Consider the following 18,597-nt stretch of genomic DNA (forward strand, 5'->3'; position numbering starts at 1 on the left):
TTATTTAAGATTGTTAAAGTGCAATTAACCAACCCTACAACCTATTTATTAGAGGATTAGAGTCGTAGGCCAATTAAAAGTGCGTTCTATGAATGTTATCTGCAAAAAACCAAATATCCCGACGTTTATCTAGTGAAAAAAGTATTACGTAGAAAAGGGAAAAAAGTGTATGTAAAATGGCTAGGATTTGATAAAACTCATAACAGCTGGATTGATATTAATAATAAACTGTAATTACCCTATAATACTCCCCCTCTGGAAAATACTCGTGTATGATATGTACGTACGTATATGTATAAAATAGTACGTGATTAGTGCGATTTTTAACTTCATTTGAACAATATCTGTAGTGCAGTGGAAGAAAATTTTGACATTCAGTTTAATGAATTGTTTACAATGCATGAAGAAACAGTGCCGAAAAACAAAGTCAATTCCAACTTATCGAAAAGAAAAAAGAAAGATTATTACATAATTAATACAGTATTTACATGTCCAACCAATAAAATTGATGTTCACGTAGGCCTAAGCATGGTTGAAAACTTCCAACCTTCCATACAGATACCTGTGAAGAACATGATATTATGTTTCAATGAAACTGAGTAGGAAAGTTTTATGTTGGGTCTGGGAGCTTAATAAATATAAAGCTTTAATGGATACAAACGCTACAATACAAAAATACACTAAATACTAAACAACACTACACTGCACTAGAACTCTTTCACTGTCTTTACCATGTTACGTCTCGATGCATGACACTAGGTAAAACTCTCCCTGTGCCGCGTCACGACGACCTTTTATATCTCTCGGCAGTCCTTCTAGAAAGGTACGTTCCAGACATCGCCGGAGAACACGGGAAGGTCTGGACGGTGGTAGAGAGAGAGAGACCGTCCGAGTGGCGAGTGTACCGTGAACGAGAGAGCGCGAGATCCACGCTCAGTAACGGTCCCAACATTTTATGTCCAATTTCTTCTGGCTTTTAGATGTCTATTTTAAAACCAACACAGAAGTTACTTATTTCCAATTTATGTCGGGTGATAGTGTGATGACCAGTTACCAAGGACAAGAGCAGCATACGAAACTACTTGCAGTGACTAAACAAGAGACTCTCATACTTGTCAGAGGATAATGTACATGATCTATGTGTGATCCATAATTATCTTATTGCAGACAAATTATGTGCACTACTTAATTTGAATTTTTCTACTTTATATTATGAAGTTTTGAAAAGTCTTCGTAAAACGTTAAAAGAATATAGTCTTCCCTCCGTAGAGGCTCAGTTAATATAATTTTGTAATTCTTTAATGAGCATAGGCTGACTTGCATTAAAAGAGTGTTTGTATTACAATAAAAATAAAGTGTTAAGAGATTTACGTGAATAAAGACAATTGTTACTATTTTGTGCTTCTTTATTAAAAATGGATTTTACAGTGTTACAAAATCAATTATTTAAAATACATTTTTTAACGATCGTCGTTGTCGTCGGCTACGTTGTTTATTTGAACCACATTCCGAATTGGAACCAGGAATTGTATTTTTTGTATCTCTTCGGTAATAAGATTCGGTTCCCCTTGATTTGATAATTTTGCCAATCCACCGAATATTGGAAATCACTTTCCATTTTTCGTCATTATTTTGACACCTCCGTAACACATCTTTAAATGACAATGGGGGCAGAGTCCGCAGGAACTTCGGAATGCTCTTGTCTAGAACAGAAATTATTCAATATCATCTCCATTAAGCAAAATGAATTTGTGTCAATTACAGCAACCACAGAATAAAGCACCTCGAACTGCAACATGCACTAATTCGGGGTCCGATAACACTTATAATTTTATATCAAAGAAGAAACCAATACTGACAATAACTGCAGTTCCTTCCCTGTTTGACTCCAATTTTTTGTTGCTGAGTTATGTGCATTTCTCTCCACACGACCCACTTAGGATCAACGTAAAAACCTTGAATGTTTATGATAATGCTCTTCATTATTTTGCTTAGTACATCTATCTTTTGATATAATAGGATAACTATTTAACCGTTCACCCAACATTTTTTATCATCACATGCATTAATAATAATTACTTTTGCAACAGTTGGACGTAGCATGCTACTTTGGTCTAAAATAATCTCACGGGAATCTATCACGACAGGTCATCAACAAATGCCATCAACAAAACCACATGCAGCCACTTTAATCATGTGAAAAAGCTTAGTGAGTCTTCAATAGTCTCATTAACTAGTGCTACCGTGTGTTACTCATATCGTTTTTACCGCGTAGTGTTTATTAAAATGTGAATTTATCAATGTATGTAAGTCTTATTATACAGGGTGGTGAATATTTCGATGCTCACTATTGGTATCTTGGAAACCGCAAAAGATACGTAGTTGGTTAAATTAGAGAAAACGTGTCAAACTTAAAGCTTAGTCAATATTCGGAAAAAGTGTTGCTACTTTGTTCTTATTTTCCGAGACATTGGGAAAAATCTGAAAAAGGCCAAAATTTAATTCTCGTAATAAATCGAAAACTAAAGATTTAAAAAAAAAAATTTTACACTTTTATGGGCTCTTGACGTGTGTTATTTTCTAAATTTTATACTTGGCCTAGTTTTCGAAATAATGACTCCAACTTAATTTTTTTAAATACGGACCTGAATAAATTTTGGCATATTTTGAAAGTACTCATTAAGGGCTCTTCAACGATATACCACATGATAACATTTTCTAGCGTTTTGGTTTAAGAGTCCATCATCAGAGTTTTTTATAAATGTGAACAGAATTTTATGACAAATGTGAACATTAACGAATACATGACAAATTTAAAGCCTTAAAATACTAATAAATTTATAAGTTTAACATGTGTTCAAAATGTTCATCGTTTTCCCTAACACAAAGATTTGGTCGTAGATTAATTTCGTCCACTGCTTTTTGTACAGTGAGAATGGTTGTATAGTTGGAATGGTTTCGAAAGCATTTTCAATTTTTTGACGCAAATGATTTACATTTTCGATTGGGGTTGCATAGACAATGTTTTTCACGTAGCTCTACCAAAAATAATCCAAAGGTGTCAGGCAAGGCGATCTTGGTGGCCAACAAACAGGACCGGAAGTGCCCAGCCACCAATTTGGGAAGCGTTTATCTAAATACTCCCGTATAATGCGAGTGTTATGCGGGGGAGCACCATCTTGATGATACCATTCAAGATTTAAAAGCTTTTGCAAAGGCAACTCATCTAGCATTTCCTCTAAATTCGTTTCCAAAAAATTCAAATATTCAGGCGCGTTTATGTGTCCTTCAAAGAAAAATGGTCCCAGAACTACAGTCAAACTTCAATAAGTCGAACTTTGATAACTCGAATCAAATTCACTGGATTTAGCACCAAGGTTGTAAATTATGTATAATTTTTACTCGATAACTCGAACTTCTATTACTCGAATATCTTGATAAGTCAAACGTAATATTTGGCGCCAGCTTCGATAAATCGAATTTTCCAGGGGAATCCCCTAATTGCCTGTCTTTTAGCCGTTCCCATCGATTCCTTTTTACGCGCTTCAGTTAAGTTAATGAGCCGAACTTGCATGCTTGTTAACGTTCTTTGTTACAAAATAGTAAATATTTTCTTGTTTTATAGTACTGGCAAACTTTTATTTTTATTAAACTTTTATTACTTTTATTAAAATGTCAACGAAACGCGTTTTAAAAACTTTATCTATTGATGAGAAATTTAGACTCATAAAAGAGGTGGAAAGTGGCTCACGAAAGAAAGATGTAGCTGCCAAGTATGAGGTTCCGGCAAGTACAGTGTCTACCATTTTAAAAAATAAGCAAGCAATTATTACCGCGTTCGAAAGTGGTGTAAGTGGCAGTTCCAAGAGGCTTAAAAAACCTACGTACGAGGATGTGGACAAAGCAGTTTTAGAATGGTTTAAATCGGCAAGAATGCAGAACTTACCTATATCCGGGGGGTTAATTAAAGAAAAAGCTTTGGAATTTAGTCGAAAATTAGGACAACCCAATTTCAAGGCAAGCACGGGGTGGTTGGATAATTGGAAACGAAGGTATTTTGCATCCATTCATATAAATTACATAGTGCTTAAAATTTTTTTTTTCTTTTTTAAGGTGTGACATTTGTCATAAGAAGGCTTGTGAAGAGAGCAATGATGTGAGTGACGAGGATTGTACGAAATGGAAACGTGATGTTTTGCCACATTTATTGGAAGGTTATCAACCACGAGATATATTTAACGCAGATAAGACTGGCTTATTTTTTAAATGGCTCCCAAATAACACCCTAACTTTTAAAAATCAAAAGTGTCATGGAGGAAAACACAATAAACAGAGAGTTACATTGATGATTGCCACAAACATGGATGGATCAGAAAAATTGAAATTGCTCTTGATAGAAAAAAGTAATCAACCTCGCTCTTTTCGAGGTGTAAAATGGTTACCTGTTGAGTATCAAGCAAACTCAAAGGCGTGGATGACAGGAGCAATTTTTGAAGAGTGGTTGTTAAATTTGGACAATCAATTTGGAAACATGAAAAGAAAAATAATTCTTTTTATCGATAACTGTCCAGCCCATCCTAAAGACATTCAACAAAGGTTAAAATTTGTTCGGGTTAGGGGGTTCGTTCCTCGATTGGCGCGAGTACCACCCTCGTGAATATTTTACAGGATCTCGTAACTCGCGGACAATGAACTCGGGAGTACTTTACAATTCATTTATTGCACTATTGAACAATACACGAAGTAATGCACTTAACTAACTTAATAATTCACGCCCGGAGTGGGTATTACAAGTCGGAAAGGGGTGCGCGAGGTAGCTGAGGATCTCACAGTCTCTTGGTCGTGATGTTGTTGCACTGAGAGATGATAGATGAGAGAGAGATTTCTACATTTTTTTGGGTCTTAAATAATAGAGCTAAGGGCCGGTACTCATAGAGGTACCTCTAACTTAGAAGCAATTGTCGGCTTCCCGGCTACTCATCGTGTTAACGCGCAACGTCCAGATGAATAGCCGACTGAACCTTCGTTGGCCAGGCCGGCTGAGCGGCGTTTAAATTGGACGGACAGTATGGCTCCGACAAAGAACATTGCTAGAAATCCCAATCATAAAACAACCACCATCTGGGGATGATGGGTGCTAACGCTGAGAATTCCTTGAATGCACGTGACTATTACTAAACTAACTTACAAAAAAAAAACCTAGTAGGATTCGGGAACTAAAACGAAATTACAAATACAGGGGCGTAGCATCGGGTATCTTAATTAAGGAAATAGTCCGATGTGACTAGTTACAGCCTTAACAAAATTTATCAAACCTTACTTTTTTTCCGCCTAATATGACATCAAAATTGCAACCCCTTGATCAAGGTATCATACAAAATGTGAAGTGTCATTATCGACGCAGAATTTTGAGAAAAACAATCAAATGTTTGGAAGAGAATAAAACAATTAATATAACATTAATGGACTGCGTTGATGAGGTGAACAGTGCTTGGAATACCGATGTCAGGCCCGAGACCATTTCAAATTGTTTCAAAAAAGCGGGATTTGATCAATACTCCGAGTGGGAAAATGAAGAAATGATGAAAATGAAATTCCTTTGATTTTCATTAGTGAACGATTGAAAGAAAGAAGAGAAGAAGAAATTCAGTTGCAAATGGAATATGAAGCTTGGAAAAATCTGAAAGGTAAAGAAGGTGTTACCTTTAATGATTATGTCAACGTCGACGATGATATTGTTACTTCGGAGTTTCCCACAAATGAAGACATTATCGAGTTCTGCAGATCCGAATCTGAACCGCCTGACAATAAAGATGACAGCGACAGTGATGTAGAGAACACTTTAGAAGATAATCTGCCGCAACCATCCTCAAACACGTTGGTTGCAAATTCGATAAGTGTTTTGCGTTCGTTTTTAAAAACTAACGAATATACAACAAACTCGTTGTATAACGGTTTGAATAACATTGAAGCTTTTTTTGAAAATCAAATTAAGAAACCTTCTCGTCAGTCACAAATAACTGAATTTTTTAAATTAACATAAAAACTACCACACTACCACTGGAATAAAACATACAAACATAAATTGTATTTTACTTGATAAGTCGAAGTCTCGATAACTCGAATTTTGTTTGTGGCAAGACGTAATTTGAGTTATCGAAGTTCGACTGTATATCGTCCAAAAGACCAGTCCATACATTTAATGAATATCGAATTTGAGGCCTGGTTTCTCTTAAAATGTGGAGGTTCTCAGTTGCATAATAATAGCAATTCCTTCTATTAAACATTTCTGCGTTAGCGAAAGAAGACTAGTCCGTCCATCAAATTTTTCGGGCAAATATTGATCTTGCTAAACTTTTTGACGAAACCAATTGCAAAACTCCAATCTTCTATCATATCACTTCGATGAAGCGTTTGAACGAGTTGGAATTTATAATTACGGTACTTGCGTTTTTTAACAATTTTTCTCACAGTGGAATCATGAATACCGCATTCTTTGGCAATTTGTCGACTGGAAGTTTCTGGATTGATTGCGATTAATGCCAACACATTGATTTAATTTATACCAGCTTGTTTTCGATACGATCCTCGTGATGTTCTGAATCCATCAGTACAAGTTAAATTCCTTGAAACTCTAGCAAACATGGTCCGGTGAGGTAGCTGTCTTTCCGGATAGAGATTCTCATTATTTTGAGATGCCAAAACAGAATTTCTACAATTACGAATGTAAACGTCGTACATGTCTTGTTTTTTTTTTCAATTGAAAACATGTTTACAGAATATGATAAGGAGAGTACGTAGGTTTTTTGTATGTTTAAAACACAAATGACATAATATCAACATTAACATAGTGCCTGTAACTTATAACACCAACAAAAAAAGAATGTAAATGATTTGCGTCAAAAAATTGAAAACGCTTTCGAAACTAGTCCAAGGTCTACTATACAAAAAGCAGAGGATGAAATTAATTTACGAGCAAATCTTTGTGTTATGGAAAACGATTGACATTTTGAACACATGTTAAACTTATAAATTTATTAATATTTTAAGGCCTTAAATTTGTCATGTATTCGTTAATGTTCACATTTCTCATAAAATTCTGTTCACATTTATAAAAAAAACTCTGATAATGGACTCTTTTAAACCAAACAACGCTAGAAAATGTTATCACGTGATATATCGTTGAAAAGTCCTTAATGAGTACTTTCAGAATATGCGAAAATTTATTCAGGTTCGTATCAAAAAAAATAAGTTGGGGTCATTATTTCGAAAACTAGGCCAAGTATAAAATTTAGAAAATCACACACGCCAAGAACCCATAAAAGTGTAAAATTTTTTTTGAAAAATCTTTAGTTTTCGATTTATTACGAGAATTAAATTTTGGAATTTTTCAGTTTTTTCCCAATATCTCGGAAAATAAGAACAAAGTAGCAACACTGTTTCAGAATATTGACTAAGCCCTAAGTTTGACACATTTTTTCTAATTTAACCAACCTCGCATCTTTTGCAGTTTCCAAGATACCAATGGTGAGCATCGAAATTTTCACCAGCCTGTATAGTAACGTATTCAAACTGCTTTTCTTACATGGGATAATTTTTAACAATTTTTAAATAGACTTTCCAAAATCAACAAGTTTGCAAATTTTGTTGAGAAACCTTTAGTGAAAATAAATGAATTCATTCCAAAAAAAAAATCGAAATTCAGGGGTTAGTTCTAGTAACCTCTAAATTTGGACCTGTAGTGAAAATGGAACTTGAGGAAAATATAGTATTTTTACCAAAACGAATGACTGAGCCGATGAAAGAAAATTATTAAATAATTTGAACCAGACCAATGTGTTTTTATCTTCAGGAAAATGCAATCCGTCGGAGGATTAACTCCAACTTCAATATTTGACATTGAATACGTTTAACTGTAGGTAGTGTAAATACATCGAATTTTCTATGTGGAAAGTTTTCAGGTAATTTTCTTATTCACATTTTTAGTTGTTAAGCTGTTAAGGCCACTCTGAAAACTGTCTCGTTCATAATGAATGAAACTTCACGGGTTAGCGATGAAACTCTACGCTTATTCCAGCAAATATACTCTATTTTAACTAGGAAGAAGAGCAAAAAATCAGGTGAATTGGAAAAGCGAAGATGACTTAAGAACTTCGACAGATCAATTAGATCGCACACGAAGGTTCTGAAAGAAACGTCCAACGTGGGAGCTTTAAAAAAGATGCATACAAATTTAGGACATTTAAAGCGCATTCGGTTATTATTATTGGGTTGTTTGAAAAGTCGTCGCCGATTTTTAGCGAACTTTGAAAATTAAAAGTGGTATAATAATAATAATATGGTTTATTTAGTGATATATAAACCATTTTATTGAATAACGGTTTGCCATCTTTTGGGTAGTTGCATAATCCCATTTTCAAAGAAGGTTCCCATCTTAGAGTTGAAAAAGTGGTGCAGGTGCTGTTTGCAGTCTTCCAAAGAATGGAATGTTTTTCCGTTCAATCAATTTTGCAAAAAGCGGAATAGATGATAGTCCGAAGGTGCCAAGTCGGGGCTATACGGTGGATACGGTAACACGTCCCATCCGAACTTCAACAATTTTTGCCGGGTCACCAAAGACACATGTGGTAGAAAAAAGAACTGCCAAATTTGGTACAATTCACTCAAACAGTGTACTCATAATTTATGATTTTCGAAAATCGCAGTTTTTAATTTTTTGCTCATATTTTGACAGCCCCTGTGCATATTTTTAAATTTAGAACATTTTCTGAATGGGCACAAAAATGCGCATCTTTTTCTAATTTGAGTCACCTTGTATCTCTTACCGCTTCCATAATCCCCATGGAACTTACTTTATTTGGGACACCCTGTATATTATACATAGAAACCACAGCAGTTCACGCGGGTGGTGTTAATATTTGACACATACATAAACGTAGACGTGGCACCAGAGCAAAATGGGAGAATATTAAATTAGCATTTAAAAGTAGGATTATAACAGGTATAATTATTAATTTAGTACATAAGGATGTAAAAAAAAATTCATGGATGCGGCTCACATATTTAAATTTCGAATTCCCAATATTTTGAAAAAACATAATTTATTAATTCCTTGTTTTTGTAGAGAGTTCGTAATAAAAAAAATGATGAGGAAAAAACAGAATATAAATATTTTAATACGAAAAATTTTGTGATTGACTTAACTATAGATCTATTGCAGTGGTTTCAGGATAATGTATTTACTGAAATTCTAATAAAAATTGAGGACTTTCAAGCACAAGATAGTGGGTGGGCTCTCCGTCAAATAATTAGTCTAGAAATTAACATTAGTAAGTATGAAATAGGTAATGGTGGTTCATCATTTATAACTTTTTAGAAAACAATTGCCAAAAAACATGCACGTGTCAATATAGTTAATAACGATCAAGTATGTTTCTTTTGGAGTATTATATCGGCCCTATTTCTAGTCTCAAAAAATGTAAAGAAAGTTTCTTCATATCCTCATTATAAGTCAATGCTCAACGTAGAAGAATTTAATCTTCCAATGACACTTAATCAAGTTCCTAAATTTGAAAAACTTAATAATATATCTATAAATATATAGTATGTCCACAGATAGAGGGCCCATGAGGACAAATGGATAAAAAATGTCGTTTTTCGACAAAAAGTCATTCTTGATAAAAGTCTCTGCTTCTCGAAAAAATACGATTTACAGAGATAACTTTGAACTTTTTTATACAGAGTGCTCAAAAACTACAAACACATAAAATGCTATCCAGAGTAAACTACCTTTATTTCTGATTTTGGAGCAAAATGGTAAATAAAAAACAGATTTCAAATCCTATCTGTGGACATACTGTATACATGCTTGAATTGCATGAGACTGGATTAATAATAAACAAAATTGACACAAAAAACTGAATAGGCATGTTAATTTATTATTAATTCACAATTATTACTCACCAAAAATTCATGATTGTGAATCAGTTCCTGAAGATAACGTTAATATTGAAACTAAATATCACTTTTGTTGAATAAAAAATCTTTCGCGTCTCATATCTAACCAAAGTGAGTAAACGCAATGGTAAAATTTATGTGTGACACATGTTTAAATTATTTTTTAAACGAAGAACTGCTAAATCGACATTCTAGTTTATGTGAAAAGAAAAATCATTGCCATATATCATTTCCCACTAATTACACTCATGTTAAGTTTAAAAATTATGTCTTCAAACAAAGAGCTTCTTTTGTAATATATGCAGGTTTTGAGTCAATTTTAGAAAAAATTCCCACTGCGGAAAATAATAAAACTGGAGCTTATCAAGAACTTAGAGAGAGAGATAAAGATAAATGAGACGCAAAACTATGTGCGACCAACTGATGATGACAATATCACAATTCATTCAAATATACCAAGTCTCATTGTGGGAATTCCTATATCCTATAGTGCAGTAATTTCCGACGAAATCAAATTATTATTTTTTCAGTTCTGCATTCTCTACTGGATCCAAAAATCACTATTTAATTTGGAAGGAAAAGACGTATCGAAATACAAATATCAGAAAATAATTTTGAAAAGGATATAATAAAATTTATCAACGATTATATCATACCAGACACCCAATATCATATTTATTTAAAAAATCCAGACATATATGAACCATTTTCTACAAGCATTCAATTCAATATTTAAATGGCCATCAATAGAATTTATTAGATGTAGGAAAAGGTTAATCGATGTAACCGTTAAAAATAGTATTCAGGAAATTATTCAAAATTACCACAAAGGTGACGAAACCTATCAATGAATCAAACAAAAATATTACTATATAAATTACAAAAATTCAATTCAAACATTTATCAACGAATGTGAGAGAGAGACTTTTAACGTCCGCACTGTATATACAAATTTTTAAATATAGAAAACAGTTTAAAAGTTCTTTGACATCAAGTTACTTTATACACAAACATTATACATAAAAATCAAAGTAACATCAATAAATACAAAATCTGTACCTCAGTGGTTTTGTGGTGGGGGATATCCTTGCTGTTGGGTATAATGTGGTGGCACATGCGATAGTGGACCATCAGGAGGAACATGACTAGGGTATCCACCATATTGTCAATTACGATATGGTGGACCTTCCCGAATCAGCTGAACTGCTGGAACTATTGCTACACAATGAACAAAACATAAGTATACTTACATAAATATGTATGTATTTTCTCACCTAAGTTGTAAAAATGCTGCTAATACTGCCACGAAATTCTGCTTCTCTAAAAGACTTACAAATTGTAAAGTTACAGTCTCTTGTCCATCATAGACGAATAATTCTACTATCAGGGTGGCTTCATCGTCATCAAACGACGTTATATCAGTATCCTTTAGACCAAAAAATATTTTACCATTTTCGTCTGTGAAAAGTATAGCTACACCCTGATGTACTGTTACCGTCACATTAGTTAGTTCATCAGCCCCTCTTTGATATTTTACCACGTTGAAGCTGGACATTTTCTTTTTTACCAACTTGGTTTTCTGCCGTTCACGTTGAAAGTGACGAAAATCCATGATCAATTTTTTCATGTCCATTTTATCTAAAATAAAAACTACCTGCTTATTGGTTTTTATCATTGGTTTAATGCGTTCTAACCTATTCCAAGTCTCGCCCGCCGTCTGTCACTCTGTCGTCTCGTTCCAATAATAACAAGACTAGAGAGGCGCAGTTGTATGTATAAATAGTTGCCTGTAGGATCACACAGGGCCTTCATTAATGATTGTCCATCGCGTGACTAAAAATGTAGGCAACCTATCATGCATCGGTTGATTAGACTGTTCACTTCCATAAAAATAAAATCAGCTGGCAAAATTTGTCACGGGCGGCGTGAAGGGTAGGAAATAAGGAAATAATTAAATCTCTAAGATTATGGTTATGTTGCGGGAAAGTGTATTTTTATTGGAAAATATTTCATTTACCTACGAAATTGCGATTTGCCAATAAGGGCAGCGGCAAAATGAGGTACTGCTCCGTGACGTGACGCGTTAAACTTAGATTAAACAGTGGCCAAGTCAAAAAAGTGCACAATTTCATCAAAAGTTAAATGGACAAAAGATGCAACGCTACAAGGCCCATTGCAAGTGAAGAGAAACTGGCTGCCTTTTTAAAGTAAATCATTTTAATACGTAACGTACTCATTATTATTATTCAAATTAATGTGAAGTTAAATCATTTATATACAGTCAGTCAAAAAAGTCTCCATACATTAACCTTTTTTTCAATATTCTTCTTAGTGTAATTTTTTTATTTGAATTTAATTAGAAATATCTTTTAAAGCAATATCGGCAATCTCTTTAGAAATAAGAAAAATTAAAGTGAAGTAATTTGAACACTTTATTTCGAAAATAAAAAATTAATTGATATTGGCGACAAGAAATTATGCAAAAAAGTCTCCATACACTAACATTTCTTTAATGAACTTACAACCTTCTTAAAATCTAATACTTTGTACAATTGCCATTTGCTCTAATAATAACATTAAGCCTTTTTGGAAAGCTCAATACAAGCTTTCTTGTAACTTCTGGTGGAATACTCTCCCACTCTTCAATTATCTTCTTTTTGAGATCTTCTTTATTACTAATTTGATGTTTTCTCACCCGACGCTTTAACTCTTCCCACAGGTGCTCAATTGGGTTCACGTCAGGTGATTGCAGTGGTGTATGAAGCTGTTGGCGGACATTATGAATCATCCATTCACGTACGAGTCTAGCAGTGTGCTTGGGATCGTTATCTTGTTGGAATAAATAACGCCCCTCAAGACCAAGTTTTTGAACACTTTGTTTTAAATTATTTCTTAAAATATTTAAATACGCATGCTGGTTCATAATATCGTTAATGAAAACTAAATTGCCGGTCCCATTAGCTGACATGCACGCTCACAATAAAACATTACCTCCTCCATGCTTTACCGTAGGACAGATGTTTTCAATTTTCAAAGCTGTATTTTTTTTCCTCCAGACTTTATTCCGGTCATCTGAACCAAAAAGGTTAATTTTCGTTTCATCGCTAAAAATTACGCTTTCCCAATACTCATTGCATTTGGTGGCATATTTCAAGGCAAATTCTAATCGTTTTTTTCTGAAATCAATGGTTTTCTTCTCGCCATCCGGCCGTTATAACCTGCTCGATGCAAACAGTTGCTAATTGTTTGAGGACTTACATTTTTTGAGAACTCTTCTCTGACTTCGTCAGCGAGTTTAGGTGCACTTATTTTAGAATTAATTTTAATTTTTCTTATGATACTAAACTCTTCCCGCGCGGATAACTTTTTAGGTCGACCGGAGTGTGGTCGCACTTTATAGGAACCGGTAGTTTTGTACTGATTTATTATGTACTGTATAGTGGCATGAGATTTTGCAATTATTTTGCCAATATTTCTAAAGGATGTTTTCTTTTTCCACAAATCTACGATGATTCTTCTAATAGAAATTGGAATTTCACGGTTTTTATCACTCATTTTTCTTCCGCTACTGTACAACTAAATCACTAACTTTAAAATGACGTTTTTGTAAACAAACATGATTCACTTGTTTCATGGGTAACCTGACCAAATCCAGCGTGATAAAATATTAATAACTGATAGTGCTAAATAGCGTTTTCTTAAAGTGTATGGAGACTTTTTTTACATATTTTCTTGTTGTTAATATCGTTTCATTTTTTATTGTTTAAATGACGTATTCCAAATGACTTCACTATTTTTTTAAATTATTACTAGGGATTATTGCTGATAATAATTTGAAGGATATTTGTTATTAAATGTAAATTAAAAACCATATTAAAAAAATGTACCGAAAAAAGACTAGTGTATGGAGACTTTTTTGACTGACTGTAGGTGAACACATTATGTGAGCCATTAGTTTATTGTTCCTCAAGGATATTAATGGGGCTTAACAGTGAATTGTCCGAGAGGATAATTTTCTGTGGGTTTTAGATTTTCCAATAATTTATTTCTCTCTTCAACTCTTAATTTAGCCTTTTCTTTATGTTTTGTCCATAGTCTGTTTTAATAAAACAGCCACATATCTTTCTTAACTTTTTTAGCCAACTTTAGGGTTGCACTTGACCCGGATGTAACTCATGTCACAGGTAACGGTTTAGAAAGTTTTTGTGCTTGCAATTCATCCTCTGCGCTTTAGTTTTGCTCCTGCATATTGAATTCTAAAATATCTTTGTCTATGTCTGCAGATCTAACATTATTTTTTTAAATTTCCATACTATGATAATTTGTATTAGATTTATGTATCCCGCCAGTCTAGATCCAATTAGGTTTCATTTAAGATCAAACGTCTAGACTCATTAAGAATATTGATGACTAGATAGAATAAACAAAAATGTGAAATAGGACGTACATACCCCATATAGAAGAGGTTTGTAAGTTAGTCTTGAAAAAGATACTGCCCTTGCCTTTCGATAAGAAAATAAAATGCTCCAGCTTGTATTAACATCTAGTGCCGTGTTTCATTGGATACCTATTTTCCTACGAAAATCTAATACTTTGAGTCGGCACTCCATTTTTAACAAATATGTTTTCTTCTGATTGCATCGGTTAATGAATGGCAATTTTTGAGTCTTTATCAAGTCATAAAATAACACAGAAAATGATTTGATCGATCTTGTAAGTGAAACGAAAATGTATGTAGGAAGACCCTAAGGCGAGTTGCTTCCAGAAGTCATGAGTCGCAAATTAAACACAAGAAAAGTCGCTTATCACCACTAACTTATTAGTGAGAACAAATGTCACTAAGATTACACTAATTAATATTTACACGAATATATACCGACTACCGTAAATGGTGATAAATGTCTAATGCCAATGATCTCTTTTACAAAAATAGACCGTATGTAAATCGAATCATAGGATGAGAGGCATGACAATCCGGGGCCAGTCCTCTAAATCTCAACTCTCGTTAATTACTGCCCTCCCTTCCTGATTTCCATTTCTTTCCTTTTATCCGCTGGTCCCGTTTTGCTCCCCTTGCATGTTAAAAACAAGTGGGTCCCTTATACCCGCGGTTCTTGGAAATCATACCATAAAGAATGACAATGAATGTTTTACGTTGACAGAATAGCGAAAAACCAGAACTCCAATCGATTACGTAGGGTCCTACTAATACAAGAAGTCTGTCTGCCTGTCTACTTAGGGGTATCATCATTAGGGAAACAAACTACTATATTGAGTTACAAATTCAATATAAAGTAACTGCGTACAGTAGTATGATGTTCCCAATAAGTACTCTTATGTTCAATTCCAGAATAATACTTAATTTTTAAAGTTGTCTGTAATCTATTCTTACCTCACCTTTTATCATTTCCACAATTTTTTGCTCCTTTTTTTATAAAATGGTGAAATGTCTTGCTGCTATCAGAAAATACCTAGCAAATTCCTAATAGAGTATCATGATTAAACTTGTAAAACATAGAAACCCAAAACAAATTCCTATTCCTCCTAAATTGATGGAAACTTACCTTGTTGTAAAAAAGCAATTTCATAATAAACCCCTCAATTGCAATGATCCAAACTTCAATATTCATCTATGGACCCTTCCTCGTCAAAGGAAATCTAATAAGTATACTGTTTCTTTCTATTATTTCCCTGTACATATTCGTAAACAATGTTCTTTTTTCTAAAAGGCAATAAATAAAGCACTCCACACATATAATTACCTTTTGTTGGGAGGTTAGGTTTTTCCAACTCCAAGCTCGAACCATGTTACCTATTAAAATATATCTTTTATAAGAGCTAAATGTGTAGATTGATGAGCAATCAACCATGGCAATCTTCCAACTTTGAACGGAAGGTTCGGCCCAAGTTACTTATATCTTCCAAGCCCCTTATTCTTCAAAGATCCATGCAGGAACCTTAAATATTGGCACAGTGGTATAACTTTGTACCTTCTAGTTCACTTTACCTTACCTTATACCAAATCCTTTCTACCTATTATAGCAACAAACCATCTTTCCTTGAGTGTGTAAAACTTCACACGCTCTCTGTCCTCACTACTGGCCCTCTTAGATACCCATATATCGAGTCAAAACCTTGTTTCAGACCTACCGATGTACTCCAGGCCTCTCTTGTTTTGATTGTTTAAAACATTTCTCAGTTCCTTCCTGTTAATGTTATTAACGTTAGCTTAGCCCTCTTTTTTTTTGGAGACACGACCCTGGGGAAAATAAATTTTCTCAGTAAGACGTACTGAAGCTTATACTCCAGCCTGTGTGGCATTTTTACCCACTAACAAACCCCGTATTTTCTAAGGATTTCAGGCCCGGCGCTTATGAATCCTCGATTTATCCGTGGCAGTCGTCGTTGGGACCGCTCTCTCTTTTTTAAGATATCTCACAGCTCGCCAATTTAATGGCTGCGGAAGTCAACCGGTTTATCCTGCCTTCCATGGCATTTTTTACGATCTTTAGGAGTTGCATTTCAAAAGACAGGTTTTTAGGGGGTTGTTCTCCTTTTATAGGACTAGACATCCCTTTGGGTCCCTAGCTCCTGTCACCAGTCAAGTGAGATCAACGTGTCAGTGTCACTTGTCGGTGCAGGTTCACGGAATGAAAGACCTCTCAAGTAGAGCACCACATTGTGATAGTCTGCGATTAGGGGTCGTCCACTTATGAACGTTTGTTAACGTGATATCAACCCGCTTTTTTTTAGTTTCATTCGTTCCGCCACACGATAGTCACCTAGAAATGTAAATTGATAATCTTAAGATAATATATTTTAATTGAAAAGAATCTTTTTTTAATTGCCACATTTAGGTTATGATTATTTTCATATACGTCAGAATATCGGCCTTAGGTTATCTTGGTAAGTAGGAAAATAAAAATAATATATGTAATTTGATTTTTAAAGGATAATGGATGGTGAAAAAGGACCTGCAAGTTTGCTAAAGAAGGATCTAGAGATTGCGAAGAAGGATCTAGAGATTGCGAAAAAGAATTTAGAGATCGCGAATCTAGCGAAGGATGTAGAGATTGCGAATCTAACGAAGGATCTAGAGTTATTGAAAAAAGATACTGAATTATTGAAGGTCCGATACAAACATGAAAATGAACGCCTTCAAATTAAATTAGTAAGTTAATATGATATTGATTGTTGTTGGTTATTTAATAGAAATTTCCATTGTTATCTTTTAGAGAGAGGCAAACTGGGAAGTGTTAAAAACACATAAAAAAATTCATATAAGAGAATTTTTTAAGATGTTTGTAGCAAAATGTGTAGAAAACTAGTCATGTACAACATGGAATAACAAATGGACCAAATTCTTGGAAACTAAAAAACAATCTTTAGATGAATGGTATTTTGATTAAAACAATTTTATGGTTACTTATTGGGAATTATATAAAGATCTAAACAAGAATGCTCATCCAATTTTTGTTCTAAGTGATTGTTTGGAAATCCCTCTGAACATGTTTTCAAAGAGTGAATTTAGACTGTTGGGATTTTTATAGGAGAATTATGAATTACCGCTAAATCATTTTAAAATTATATATGGTTATAAGCCAGCAGAGAGTGTGGATCTATTTAAGAAACACGAAGTTTCCAATGAATCTCTTTGAATATTTGCATTTTTTTTTGGGGAATAAAATTTATGACAAAAAACTTATTTTTATAGTGTGCTATTTATTTTAATCGCTTTTTAAACTATGAAAACCCAATTTATTTAATAAAGTTTTCAGTTGTTCCAAAATACCTAGATTGGGACAATGAATATTAAAAGTACTAAAATCAAATGGAGCAGCTTTTATTAACATATTTAAAAATTCATCATATTCATATGAAATCACTTTGTTATCCTTTTTAAAAAAGCACAATATGCCATTTCTATATTGAAAAATAGTATTTACATCAGATGAAACACGAGAAAATAGTTCATTAATAATTTCATGTTATTTTGGTTTTGTAGTACATTCGTTTAATTCAATATAGTAATAATGACCATAAAATATAAAAGTGCAGCTTGTGTATGAATCAAAAATTGTTTGAATTTTTTTTTATTGCTAGGTATTCCTAACTGATAAACGTTTCCAGAATGCTTTATTTGAAAACTAGGAAATCCAATAAAATAATATTTATTTTCATCTATAATTACAACTTTCCCAGAAGGTCTTTGACAGATGTGAGAGATTTATTTTATGATCGGTAAATATACAGATATTAATTTTGGATCTTTGTATCGTTTGTCATTTGTTTTCATTATCCAAACCTATTTTTTGTGACATAATACACATGGTGATTTGAAGTTAATAATAAATTATCTGAATGATTTATAGAACATAAATGAGTCTTGTTAGGGGAGGTTCTTGGTTAAAATTGGACTCACGCCCGTCTTGCTCATCAACTTTATTCAGCTTTCTTCGGGAAACGAATGTCCCACCATACCAAAAATTCATCAGAGTCACCCCCGAGTGCATCTGTTTGTTTTCAAGAGAATTAACACACACTATTCCACATTCTTCCCACGCTTGCAACCCTCAATCACTCTCTTCATAGCTATGTTAAACGAAGTGATAAGTGAATTGTTTTCTGCATTTTATGTTC

General features: G+C 33.7%; 1 protein-coding gene and 1 long non-coding RNA gene across 7 annotated transcripts; one reads left to right on the plus strand and one right to left on the minus strand.

Annotated features, from left to right (window-relative positions):
* Window positions 1–1,433: 1,433 nt before the first annotated feature.
* LOC136418812 (uncharacterized) lies at window positions 1,434–16,458 on the minus strand. Of its 6 annotated transcripts, none has more exons than XR_010752959.1 (7): window positions 16,285–16,454; window positions 15,970–16,216; window positions 15,522–15,914; window positions 11,652–11,790; window positions 11,232–11,595; window positions 11,017–11,175; window positions 1,434–1,703 (listed from the first exon to the last, which is right to left on the minus strand). XR_010752959.1 is itself a non-coding variant. In XM_066405035.1 (7 exons), exons 3-7 carry the CDS (start codon window positions 15,585–15,587, stop codon window positions 11,127–11,129), a joined length of 549 nt encoding a protein of 182 aa, XP_066261132.1. In that variant the 5' UTR covers window positions 15,588–15,914; window positions 15,970–16,216; window positions 16,285–16,458; the 3' UTR covers window positions 10,181–11,126. The 6 variants fall into 6 exon arrangements, 5 of the variants coding, with proteins under 5 accessions (XP_066261132.1, XP_066261131.1, XP_066261133.1 ...); XM_066405035.1 differs by lacking the exon at window positions 1,434–1,703 and having other exon boundaries at window positions 10,181–11,175; window positions 11,232–11,383; window positions 11,453–11,595; window positions 16,285–16,458; XM_066405034.1 differs by lacking the exon at window positions 1,434–1,703 and having other exon boundaries at window positions 10,181–11,175; window positions 15,522–15,679; window positions 15,770–15,914.
* Window positions 16,459–16,646: 188 nt separating this feature from the next.
* Window positions 16,647–18,150, plus strand: LOC136418794 (uncharacterized). Its single transcript, XR_010752944.1, has 3 exons — window positions 16,647–16,747; window positions 16,815–17,128; window positions 17,193–18,150. It is a non-coding gene; the product is annotated as an uncharacterized lncRNA (long non-coding RNA).
* Window positions 18,151–18,597: the final 447 nt, after the last annotated feature.

Source organism: Euwallacea similis, chromosome 37 (genome assembly GCF_039881205.1).
Source record: "Euwallacea similis isolate ESF13 chromosome 37, ESF131.1, whole genome shotgun sequence".
NCBI classification, from domain to species: Eukaryota; Metazoa; Arthropoda; class Insecta; order Coleoptera; family Curculionidae; genus Euwallacea; species Euwallacea similis.